This window comes from Budorcas taxicolor, chromosome X (assembly GCF_023091745.1).
Source record: "Budorcas taxicolor isolate Tak-1 chromosome X, Takin1.1, whole genome shotgun sequence".
Taxonomy (NCBI): Eukaryota; Metazoa; Chordata; class Mammalia; order Artiodactyla; family Bovidae; genus Budorcas; species Budorcas taxicolor.
This window is the reverse complement of record NC_068935.1, coordinates 106,051,929-106,064,586: the sequence shown is the minus strand read 5'-3', so window position 1 is coordinate 106,064,586 and position 12,658 is coordinate 106,051,929. Positions and strand designations below refer to the sequence as shown.

Here is a 12,658-nt window from a genome sequence, read left to right as displayed (position 1 = left end):
TTTTTTTTCCCAGTGGAAAATTTTTTGCATTGAAAAATAGTTACTTTTCTTTGCAAAACTTTGTGTCTACAGGATTATTAAACCAGGGAAACCACCCTTCTTAACCTCTTCCATCCTCATTATCCATCCCCTGTCCAGTAAATTTAAAATCTGACTTAATTGTTAAATTTAATTAACCATTTTTACTAAAAAATACCTGTGGTTCAAACTGAGGCTCCCTAGAATGGTAACAGAAAGCAACCCCCCCACCCACCCCCACACACAGACTATTAATAGCTTTAGGCTTGGTTTGATGTCTTATTACATTAGCAAAATATGAGTGTATTTTAATCTATGATTGTGTTAATTCTTAGTGATTCTCTCAAAACAGTGGAAGTATATTCAGGACAGACTGCTAGATGTACTGTAGAGAGAAAAACAGTGAAACAGCATTTAAATCATACCCACACTTTAAAGTCCGGCTCAAATGCTGCCACCCTGAGACCTTCTCATATCCTCCACTTGTCCTCCCTTCTTTGTTCTCACGGAGATGTTTGTGCCTCCTCTATGACATTCATGGTACCTTAGTCTACAAACAGGATTGCCCACCTCTTTACTTCAAGGTCTCCCTTTCTAGACTATAAATGGCTTGAAATCAGTGTGTTCAGTGTTGTTGACCTTCTAGCTTCTGGCATAATGCCTTGCTTCATATATGTACATTTAGAATGGGTAGTTAGAGCTTGGTTTGTGGGATATGTTAGTCTATCTGTGTGTGTTTATAGAGCATGACTCTTTTTTCTGAATTCAAATTCATGTCCATTCCTGCAGGCCAGTCACTTTGCTGTGCATCATGACGAGGAGAAAGATGTAATCACAGGCCTGAAACAAAAGACCTTGTATGGACGACCCAACTGGGATAATGAGTTCAAGACCATTGGAAGTCAACACCCCAAGTAAGGAGTTCCCCCAACAGAGTGTTCTTGAGGCTTACGGTCTATGTAAAGCAGCAGCTCCCAAACACAGCTAAATTTATATATTCTGGAAACTAAAATATCTAGATAACTATATTCACACTCATAAAAGGTTCTAAATATCTCTCACTTTAAGAAGAAGTCTTTAAATCACACCCAACATTGACTGGTGAGTTCCAAACAGAGTCCCAGGCCCCACCTCAGACTTTCTGAACCCTGCTGCCCCCAAGTAGGCCTGTAACTCTATTCTTTGCTTTTATCTCCTAAATTTCACTCATGTATCTGCTTCTATTAATTCAACAAGATTTATATTGTTTACTAAGGAGACACTGGCCCCATTTTCATGTATAGCTTTTGGGTCCTAGATCATAAGTTGACAGATACCCCAGGTCCTTCCTGCCCTCACTAAAGCTTTAGTCATTATGAAGCTTTGAAGAGATCTTTTATCTTGTTAGAACACATGGCAAACTCAAGAAATCACCATAAATACACTCTTTACGTCATTGCGTCTTACACTTTAATGAACATGTAAATCACTTGGAGGAGCTTTTTAAAATGCTGATTTAGTATATGTGGGGTGGGGCCCAAGAATCTGCATTCTTGGCTTTGAATGGCTTTTTGAGTTTTCTTGAAATCTTAACATGAACAAGGAATTGGAAATACAGTCACATCAAAGAACAAATCATCACAGCTTTGACATTTAAGCCAAACAGATATTTTAGGGCAGATTTGAAAAAAGTGTGAAGTCATAACAATTTAAAAACACAGCTGACCTACTTCAATAATATGTATTCTTGAAAAGCTGACACCAGGGCTCTGGTCTGAAACCACAGCTAGAGGAATAAGGCTTTAGAGTCTAAAAAGTTGAAGGATGAAGCCACACCAAGTTGTTAGCAGAGTTGCCGTTCCTAACGTGGGTTTGTTCCTGATTTTAAGACACTGGAGTGACTTCCCTGGTGGTCCAATGGTTAAAAGTCCGTGCTTCAAGTACAGGAGGGTGTGGTTCGATCCTGGGTCAGGGAACTAAGCTCTCACATGTCCCATGGTGTGGTCAAAAATAATTTTTTAAAAAAAGATGCTGGAGTGTTTGAGAACACAGAGCCCCGAAACAAAGTAGACCACAGGCTCACAAATTCACCACCATTTTCTCTGTGGTAGAAGTTTCCATAAATCTTGCTTGAATGTCATTTTTGTTTTCAATAAAGTCAGCTGCCTTTTAAAGTAGCCAGCTGCCCCCATAAACAGGACCAAGCCACCCTTCCAAGGGTCACCTGAACTCTGTCATTTGTGGAAAGATAAAGGAGCTGAGGAGACTCTGCTCTGAGGCCTAAAATCAGTAGGAAATCTCCCCGTGTGCTTTGTAATTGATCCCATCCCAAAGCCTAAAACTGTCTTTTTCTTTCTCTGTTTCTCCCCAAAAGTACCAGAATAGGAGTCTTCCTCTGCGGACCGGAAGCCTTGGCTGACACCCTTAATAAGCAGTGCATCTCCAACTCCGACTCTGGCCCCAGGGGAGTGCATTTCATTTTCAACAAGGAAAACTTCTAACTGGTCTCTTCCATGAGGAATAAATGTGGGTTGTACCACTGAATAACCAAGTAATGCTAGTGGATAATAGAAGTTCCTCCCTTTAAAAAAGAAAAAGGAACTATGATGTGATGATTTTCCCTGAAAGGAATGTCAAAGATTTTTAATGGTGATAAATTTGCATTTGTATGGAGCTTTATGGTTTTCAGAGCAATTATATAAACTTTTTTTTTCATTTTGTTTTTTCCCTTTACAGTAATGCCAGGAAAGGTAGGGCAAAGATTCTCAGACTCAGGTTTCAGGATAAAAAAAAAAAAAAGGTTCAAAATGGTGAAGTAACCTCCCTAAGATTAAAGCTGAGACTGGCTCTAGGCCATCTGACTCTAGGTTTGGTGATCTTTCAGCAATAGCAGGTTGCCTGGAAATTGGTTTGCATACTCCCCCAAAGAAGAAGCAAACCAGGGAATAGTTATTCATATTCCCTTTTGTGTCATCTTTGTTATCAATATTGCTCTATTGAAGGAAATGTTCCAAATAGGAGATAATTTATCCTGTGAATGATTCATCACTTAATAGTGACGACATCCTCCAGTTTACCAATACAGCAGCCTAACTGGGTCAGAGATTTCTCCTAAAAAAGAATATTAGACTGACTGGATGTATATATGACCCACCATTTACACTGATACTTGGCACAGAGTGGATACTCATTGAAAGGTAGCTGAATGAATGAATGAAAAGACATTTAGAACCATACAGTGCCAAGGTAGAATCAAACTGAAAGCCTTAAACAGTATTATCTGAGGAAATCACTTCTGATACTCTAGTTGGCCAAATAAGCCTCATTCTCTTAAGGGTACAGAACAGGCTAAGGTTAGTAACCAATAGGTTGTCCTGTCCAAACACTCTTATTTGAAGCATTGCACCAAAGGGAGATGGAGGCAGAGAAATGAACTCCTCTCATAACTCTGGCTGGCTCCTTTAGTCCTGCTCCTGATGCTATGAAAGAAATGCAAACTAATTTATTGCCCAAAACGGTCCTCTCCAGCCAGCACTTGTGAATTTGAAATTAAGAATTGTGACAAGTATGTATCTGACAGCTGCTTTAAATAGCATCCACCCTTTGTTTTACTTAAATACACATGGAAAATTGATCTTACTGGTGTAACTAATGATTTATCCTTCTATCATCATGATCATAATAAAATTTACATCCCAGAAACTAAATCCCTAGCTTACTATATAGCTTTTGAATTCATATCCAATAGAATATTCTAGATATTCATGAGTTCAAGAATCTCTAAATCACTCTTAATGTAACTGCTCCTACTTCTGGAAACTAAAAACAAATTTATTTGTTATATTCTCTACGGCCACAGATATTTAGAAGTAATCAACTTTAATAATGAGAAAGAAGGAGAAAGGAGCAGAGGGGAAGGGCAGAAGACCAGGTTAGGAGGAAAGGGGAGGGAAAGAGGAAGACAATAGAAGGAAAGTGAGAGAAAGCCAAAAACAAAAAAAAAGGCAAAAGGGAAGGGTAGGGGAAGGGGGTCACTTTCTACCCCAGATTTCTTAAAGTCTTGTATGTATTGAATGTAATTGCAGGAGCCATACACATATTCATTTTATTTTGATCACATAAGGTATTGAATCTGAAATTCTGGCCACAAATTTGATGCTGAGTGGACCTATTCAGGGGACCAAGCTGAACTAGAAAGAACTCAGTTGTTCCATTGGGTCCCCAGGATGCCCAGGGCACTGAGGGCATCAAGTCAGGCTTGCTTTGGGAAGGTCATTTCTCCATGATGTCCAGGACTGTTTTTTCAAAGAGAAACTTAGGTCTGCCCCATTCACACTGCACCTGAGGTATCAGTTTATTCATTCAACAAAGCTGTATTGTGTTATTGCTATGACTCAGGCTCCTTGTTTGTGGTTTCATTTCTTTATGCCAAAGTGCGAGCCAGAAGGGGGACGAGGGTTACAGGGAGTCTGAGAATCTGGGCCCTTGCTCCCTATGTGGCATAAGTAAAACCAACTTTATTTGTTGCTCTGAAAATCTCTCTCCAGGGTTTTCTATTTTTGACACCCAGAGAGTTACGCCCTGTGTTATCCTGGTTATAAGATGAAAAATGAGTGTAAATGCGCTTGTCATTATAAGAGCTTCCTTCCTGCTCCCCAGCCACCGGCTGCCCGTGCAGCCTTTTTAGCATTTAGTATTTAGTATTTAGTAACAGTTACTGAGAGAACGATTAAGCATTATTTTTAATCTCAAGGCTATGAAGGAGTTTCTTATTTCTTTTGCTTTTGCAACATTGTGTTTATTAATTTGAATACTTGTAGATGTTGTGTGTGAATAATTTGGGAGAGGGGGGCCCTGGGAGATAATTCTTGGGAAGAACTATCAAAATTGCACTCAATTATTAAAATGAATGAGCTCTCTCTGTGTCTGTGTTATTGATCTTCGTATTCAAGGATGGACTTAGAGGGCATAGATTTTCTCTGCCCCAGTGGGATTGAGATTCTCTGTGTTTTCGTAGATGACATGTCAAACACGGCACAATTTCTGGATTGAGTAGGGAAAACGAAGTACTGAGTTCTGTACTGATATCCGGGTGACACTCACAACACTGGTACAAGGAAATGGACAAGAGAGTATCACCTGATATTGCAGATAGAATTTCAAAGGCAAAGAAGCCCTAGTATAGCAACTTCTTTTTTTTTTTTTTCATTTCCACTCATCTTTTAGGTTCTAACTTTGCAGTTCAGTTCAGTTCAGTTCAGTCACTCAGTCGTGTCCAACTCTGAGACCCCATGAATCGCAGCACGCCAGGCCTCCCTGTCCATCACCAGCTCCTGGAGTTCACTCAGACTCACGTCCATCGAGTCCGTGATGCCACCCAGCCATCTCATCCTCTGTCGTCCCCCTCTCCTCCTGCCCCCAATCCCTCCCAGCATCAGAGTCTTTTCCAATGAGTCAGCTCTTTGCAGGAGGTGGCCAAAGTACAGGAGTTTCAACTTCAGCTCATTCCCTCCAAAGAAATCCCAGGGCTGATCTCCTTCAGAATGGACTGGTTGGATCTCCTTGCAGTCCAAGGGACTCTCAAGAGTCCTCTCCAACACCACAGTTCAAAAACATCAATTCTTCGGTGTTCAGCTTTCTTCACAGTCCAACTCTCACATCCATACATGACCACTGGAAAAACCATAGCCTTGACTAGATGGACCTTTGTTGGCAAAGTAATGTCTCTGCTTTTGAATATGCTATCTAGGTTGGTCATAACTTTCCTTCCAAGGAGTAAGCATCTTTTAATTTCATGGCTGCAGTCACCATCTGCAGTGATTTTGGAGCCCCCCAAAATAAAGTCTGACACTGTTTCCACTGTTTCCCCATCTATTTCCCATGAAGTGATGGGACCAAATGCCATGATCTTCGTTTTCTGAATGTTGAGCTTTAAGCCAACTTTTTCACTCTCCTCTTTCACTTTCATCAAGAGGCTTTTTAGTTCCTCTTCACTTTCTGCCATAAGGGTGGTGTCATCTGCATATCTGAGGTTATTGATATTTCTCCCGGCAATCTTGATTCCAGCTTGTGCTTCTTCCAGCCTAACTTTGCAGTTAGGTGCCATCAAATCAGGTTGTGAATAGATATACACTCATGGTTCTGTGTTGGTCATTGTTCTAAATGAGTCAACCAATTATGATCCCCCCATCTAGGAAAGGTATAGAGGTGTGGGCATATGTTCCTGTGGGGGTCAGCAAATGCTGCCATGGAGGGAAAGGTCATTAACTGAAACAAACATCAGCAACATCAACAGCTAATCTTTAATAAACACCTTCTACTATGTCAAATGTTTTAATCCCTCAGGATTTTGCAAGGTAGTTGTGTGTGTGCATGCTAAGTTGCTTCAGTCGTGTCTGACTCTTTGCAACCCTATGGACTGTAGCCTGCCAGTCTCCTCTGTCCATGGGATTCTCCAGGCAAAAATACTGGAGTGGGTTACCATGCCCTCCTCCAGCAGATCTTCCCAACCCAGGAGTTGAACCCCCATCTCTTAGCAAGGTAGCTATTTTATCTCAGTTTTGTTGATTAAAAAAAACTGAAGCTGAGCGAGAATAACTGATAGGCTCAAACTATCCCACAACTACTGGGAAACTGGATCAAAACTAAGTCCATATATTTCTAGCTAAAAATTTCATGTTCTTTATGCCACGCTAGCAGATTAGACAAGGTATAAGTACCAAAGATTTTTTTTAAAGCTGTTGTGCTGCTGCTGCTGCTAAGTCACTTCAGTCGTGTCCAACTCTGTGCGACCCCATAGACGGCAGCCCACCAGGCTCCTCCGTCTCTGTGCTATTGTGCTAGGTACAGATAATGCACTAAGAGCTGCGTAACTGTAGTGTATAAACCTTTGGTTTTTACTATCTAAGTATCTTGGTAACTTAATTTAGAAATATTGATTAACCAGATTCATGCTAATTTTTACTTTATTTTAATGTTTTAGGCTTTGTTGAGGTATAGTTGACAAATAAAATTGTAAGATATTTAAAGTGAGCAACATGATGATTCACTGAATGTTTTTCCAAAGAACAACTTTCAGTCATATAACCACAGTGCAATGAATCAATCCAAGAAATTTAACACCAATACAAAACTATCATTTACTATATAGCCTATGTATAGGTGACATTGTATCTTTAGTGCATTGCATTGGGAGGTAGGTATTATCAGTTTGTCCTGTTATTAGTGGTATTAAGTTTGACCACCAGATATTTCTGTTATAAATGTAAAGGTATTACTTTACTTTTGTAATCAGTAATTAACATTTGGGGAATACTTCTGATGATATGAATATCATTTTCTCCAATCGTCTTTCACCCAGTCATTTTAAGATACATTGATGAAATCACATTGAATTGATTTTTATAATGATGGTTACCAAATATCTAGATTCTTAATAAAACTAGATATTTTATAAATATCTTAAACCTCAATAACCTACCAATTTCTTTCCCCTTCTCAGGTTTATTGAGATATAATTGATACGGAACATTGTGTAAGTTTAAGATGTACAACGTGTTGATTCAATACATTTATATATTGCAAAATGATTACCACTATAGCCTTAACTAACACTTCCATCCTGTCACATAATTACAATTGCTTTACTGTGGTAAGAATAATTAAGATATATTCTTTGCAGTATCCCAGACATTTTGACATGTTGCACTTCCATTTTCATTTGTTTTGAGATATTTCTTGATTTACTCTGATTTCTTCTTTGACCCATTCATTGTTCAGGAACATGTTTAATTTCCACATATTTGTGAATTTTCCAGTTTCTTACTGTTACTGGTTTCTGGCTTCATACCATTGTGGTCAGAAAAGATACTCATGATTTCAATCTTCTTAAATTTACTAAAACTTCTGTGAGACCTATCATTTACTCTGTCCTAGAGTATGTTCTGTGTGTGCTTGAGAAGAATGTGTATTCTTTGTTGTTTGATGAGATGTTCTATATATGTCTGTTAGTTCTATTGGTCTGAAGTATGTTTCAGATTAATTTCCTCATTGATTTCCTGTCTGAATAACCTATCCATTGTTGAAAGTGGAGTATTGAAGTCCTCTACGATTATTGGATAGTTGTCTATTTCTCCCTTCAGATCTGTATTTGCTTAATGCATTTAGGTGCTCTGATGTTGGGTGTATATATATTTATGATTATTATAGCTTCTTGACTAATTGCCTCCCTTATCATTATATAATGACTGTCTTTGTCTTCTTAACATTTTTGCCTAGGAGTCTATTTTGTCTGATCTAAGTATAGCTACTCTTGCTCTGTTGGTTTCCACTTGCATGGAATATCTTTTGCCATCCCTTCACTTTGAGTCTATGTGTGTCCTTAAAGCTGAAGTGAGTCTCTTACGGGCAACATAGACTCTCTGCGACCCTATGGACTGTAGCCCACCAGGCTCCTCTCTCTGTCCATAGGATTTTCCAGGCAAGAATACTGAAGTGGGTTGTCATTTCCTTCTCCAGGGGATCTTCCCAACCCAGGGATCAAACCCAGGTCTCCCACATTTCAGGCAGACTCTTTACTGTCTGAGCCACCAGGGATCCCATATAACATATATATATATATAAAACAGTCTACCTTACAGTGATAATTTCAGTTTAATTACATACAAAACCTCTTTTTACTACCCCCTTTTATATTCTTTATGTCACCATTTACATCTTTTTATATTGTATAACTAAACAAATTGTGATACTTCTGTGCTTTAACCCTTATACTAGAGTTAAGTAGTGAGCACATCACTATATTACAGTGTTACGGTATTCTGAATCTACCCTTATGCTTACTTCACCAATGTGTTGTCTTATTTTCACATCTAATTAGCATACATTTGTTTCAAGCTTGAAGAGCTCTTTTCAGCATTTCTCTTAGGGCAGATTTACTGGTGAGAAATTCCCAGTTTTTGTTTGCTAGGGAAAGTTTTTATTTTGCCTTCGATTTTTTTTTTAAGATTGATTTATTTTATTTATGGCTGTGCTGGGTCTTTGTTGCTGGACATGGGCTTTCTCTGGTTACAGTGAGCAGAGGCTACTCTTCGCTCCAGTGTGCAGGCTTCTTCTCATTGCGGTGGCTTCTTTTCTTGCAGACTATAGGCTCTAGACCCAAGGGCTTCAGGACTTGCGGTTTGTAGGTTCAGTAGTTGTGGCACATGGCTTAGTTGCTCTGTGGCATGTGGGATCTTCCTGGACCAGGGATCAAACCCATGTCCCCTACATTAGCAGACAGATTCTTAACCAATGGACCACCAGGGAAGCCCTTGCTTTCAAGTCTGAAATACAACTTTGCTGGCTAAAGTTTTCTTGGCTGGTGGTTTCTTTCAGCATCTTGAATTTTCAGCATCTTTTGGCATCCCATTCTCTCCTGGCCTGCAAGGTCTCTGCTGAGAAGTCCACTGATAGCCTTATGGAAGTTCCCTTGCATGAGAGATTTTCTTTTTCTTTTGCTGGTTTTAAAATTCTTTGTCTTCAGTTTTGGACAGTTTTGTTATTACGTGTCTTGGAAAAGATTGTTTTGGATTGAAATTTTTAGGTGACATTAGCTTCATGAACTTGGATGTCTAAATCTCTTCCCATGTTTGGGAAGTTCTCGGTCATTATTCTTTAAATAAGCTTTCTACTCCTTTCCGACTCTCTTCTAAAACTCTAATGGTGTATACATGATTTTTTATTGTGTCCCATAATCCCCCAGGCTTTCTTCATCCTTTTCCATGTTTTTTTTTTCTTACTCCTTTATTGGATAATTTCACTTGGTCTCTCTTCTTGCTCAAAGATTCTCTCTTCTGTTTGCTAAATTCTGCTGTTCTATACTGACTTCTTCAATTATTGTATTCTTCAGCCCCCAAAATTCTGTTTATATTTTTTCTTTTTTTTCTATCTTTCTGTTGAACTTCTCATGTTGTTCTTATTTTTTTTCCTGATATCATTAAGTTGTTTATCTATGTTCTCTTGTAGCACTCTGAGCATCTGTAATTATTTTGAGCTCTTTATTGGACAATTCCTAGATCTCCATTTCTTTGAGACCAATTACTGAAATTTTACTATATCCCTTTGGTGGAAGCATGTTTCCTGATTCTTCATCATTCCCATAGCCTCAAATAGGTGTCAGCATATTTGAAGAAGCAGTCACTTCTTCCAGACTTCATGAACTGAGTTTAGGGAAGGAAACCATTTACCTGCAGGAGGGGCATACTGGATCATATGGTGACTCTGTGTCACCTGGTCCAGGGTCCCGAGCTTGGGGGTATGTTGCAGCGCCCAGTCTGGGGAAACGCGATGTCTCTTCAGCTCGGGCCGCTGGACTCCACAGTACAGAAAACTGTGTGGTCCTTGGTGAGTACTGAATGGGGGAGAGGGATTCTGTAGTGGCTGCTAAATAGTACCTCCAGTTCTGCTAGCTAGTGTAGGCAGTGGGGATGGCCAGAGCTGGTGGCATACACACACTTGGTTGTGGCAGCCAGCTGCAGTTCCCATGCAGTGGAGGAGGCTCCTTGCAGACACACTCAGTGGTAGGAACCAGGGCTGGTAGCGAGGGCCAGTCTAACCATGTGCCCTCTAGTAGCTGCTGGGGATCTGGCTGTTGACACGTTCTCCTGCAGCTGCAGACACTCCCCCACAGGGTGTACACTGTGGTGTAGGCTGGTGATGGGTTCAGGCTGGGGGCGTGGAGCAAAGCTGGAGGTGCTAGGTACAGGTGGGCAGGGTGGTGCTGGCCAGTGACGACATGGCCGGATCCCAGCTCCCAAGCTGCTGTGGGGCCCTGGTTGTTGGTGCACTCACCCATGGCTGAGCACTCACCCATGGCTGAGCACTCACCCAGGGATGCACACTCCAGCTTGCAGGCTGCAGTCAGAGGCCAATGACTGGCGTCAGGCCAGTGGTATGCAGGTGCACAGCTGCAGGAGCTCGCTCCCAGGGCAGGCCTGGCAGTGGGGTCACTGAGGGGTGGGCGCTAGGCTGGCTGTGAGCCTGACTTCACGGCGCTGGTAGAAGTGGGGAGGGACTCGGATGGCTGGTATCTTACACTTGCCCAGCCACCCAGACCTCAGTGCCTGCAGGTGTGACCAGCTTCCGGTGGGGGCGGGGTGGCAGTGCTAGGGTAGGGGGCGGGGCAAGACTCAGGTGTTAAGCATCACTGAACAGACTACCTGTGGGGCAAAGGCTGGAGACATCAGCAGGGCCTCCACGCATGTGTGCTGGCCATTGCCTTCATCAATGGAGAAACCTGCAGAGTTTTTCTGCAGAACGGGTCTCCGTGAACCACACTCTCTCCCACTGCATGTCTGCTAATAGCAGCTAGCCTCTGCGTTTCCTCCTGGTTCGTAGCCGGCTGTATTGACCTCTCAATTTGGCCAGTGGGGTGGGGGTGAAACTGAAGCAGAACCTTCCTGCAGTGTCCCAAGAACCCAAGGAAGCTGTCATTCACCCCACTCTTAGGGAAGGGGTGAGTTCCTGGTGAGGGCAACTCTTTCTAACTGGGAGGTTCCTTCTTAGCCCTGAACAATGCTTGCTTGGGAAGGGGGGTGGTGGCAGGGAGTGATGTGAGCAAAATGAATTTGTTTTTTCTTCTCTTTTTATGTGATGATTCCCAGGAGTTTTTGTTGTTGTTCCACAGTGTCGCTAACAGTTCCTAAGTGGACTCCAGATGTCTCCCAGAGCTGTTTTTGTTCAGGAAGAGTGTCCAGTCATTAATCTTTGTAAGGAGATTAGAAAGCTGGTTTCTCCTACGCCACTATGTATTAATTTTTGGTTGTGTTGGGTTTTCCTTGCATTGTGTGGACTTTCTCTAGTTGTGGCAAGCAGGGGTTACTTTTTATTTCCAGTTCAAGGTCTTCTTATTGTGGTGGCTTCTCTTGTTGTGGAGAAGGGCCCTAGGGTGCTAGGGCTTCAGTAGTTGTGGCAGACGGGCCTAGTTGCTCTGCAGTATGTGGGATCTTCCCTGACCAGGGATCAAACCCACATCTCCTGCATGGATAAACAGATTCTTTACCACCGAGGAGACACAAGAGAGGCGGGTTTGATCCTTGGATCGGAAAGATCCTGAGGAGAAGGAAATGGCAACCTAGTCCAGTATTCTGGCCCGGGAAAGCCTGTGGACAAACGAGCCTGGTGGACTACGATCCACGGGGTAGCAAAGACTGGAACATGATTTAGCAACTAAAACAACAAACAAACAATACCAGGGAAGCCTCCTACGTCACTATTTATCCCATAACCTAATTTTCACTTTAGAATGGACCTATTAAGAAATGGAATTATTTTGCTTGGAGAAAAGGCTTCAAAGTGATTCAATAATATTTATGAAATCCATGTTTTTGATATTTATTTTATTCATAAAGGATTTCTGTCAGAAAAAGCCAGTTATTGTCAATATTGTTGTGTGTGTGTTATGAAATAAAATTGCATGAGGAAGAAGCCAGTTTTGAGTTTTAAGCCAGCTTATCTACTTTCCTCTTTCACCATCAAGAGGCTCTTTAGTTCCTCTTCACTTTCTGCCATAAGGGTGGTATTATCTGCATATCTGGGGTTATTGATATTTCTCCCGGCAATCTTGATTCCAGCTTGTGCTTTATCCAGCCTGGCATTTTGCATTAAATACTCTGAATATAAG

At 41.3% G+C, this 12,658-nt stretch overlaps 1 protein-coding gene across 1 annotated transcript in view; it reads left to right on the top strand.

Moving 5' to 3' along the window:
* Window positions 1-2,661, top strand: part of LOC128070075 (cytochrome b-245 heavy chain) — a 31,140-nt gene extending 28,479 nt beyond the window's left edge. The window contains exons 12-13 of the mRNA XM_052663381.1: window positions 808-932; window positions 2,372-2,661. Of these exons, the coding sequence (XP_052519341.1) occupies window positions 808-932; window positions 2,372-2,498 (252 nt within the window). The 3' untranslated portion in view covers window positions 2,499-2,661. The remainder of the gene's footprint in view (window positions 1-807; window positions 933-2,371) is intronic.
* Window positions 2,662-12,658: the final 9,997 nt, after the last annotated feature.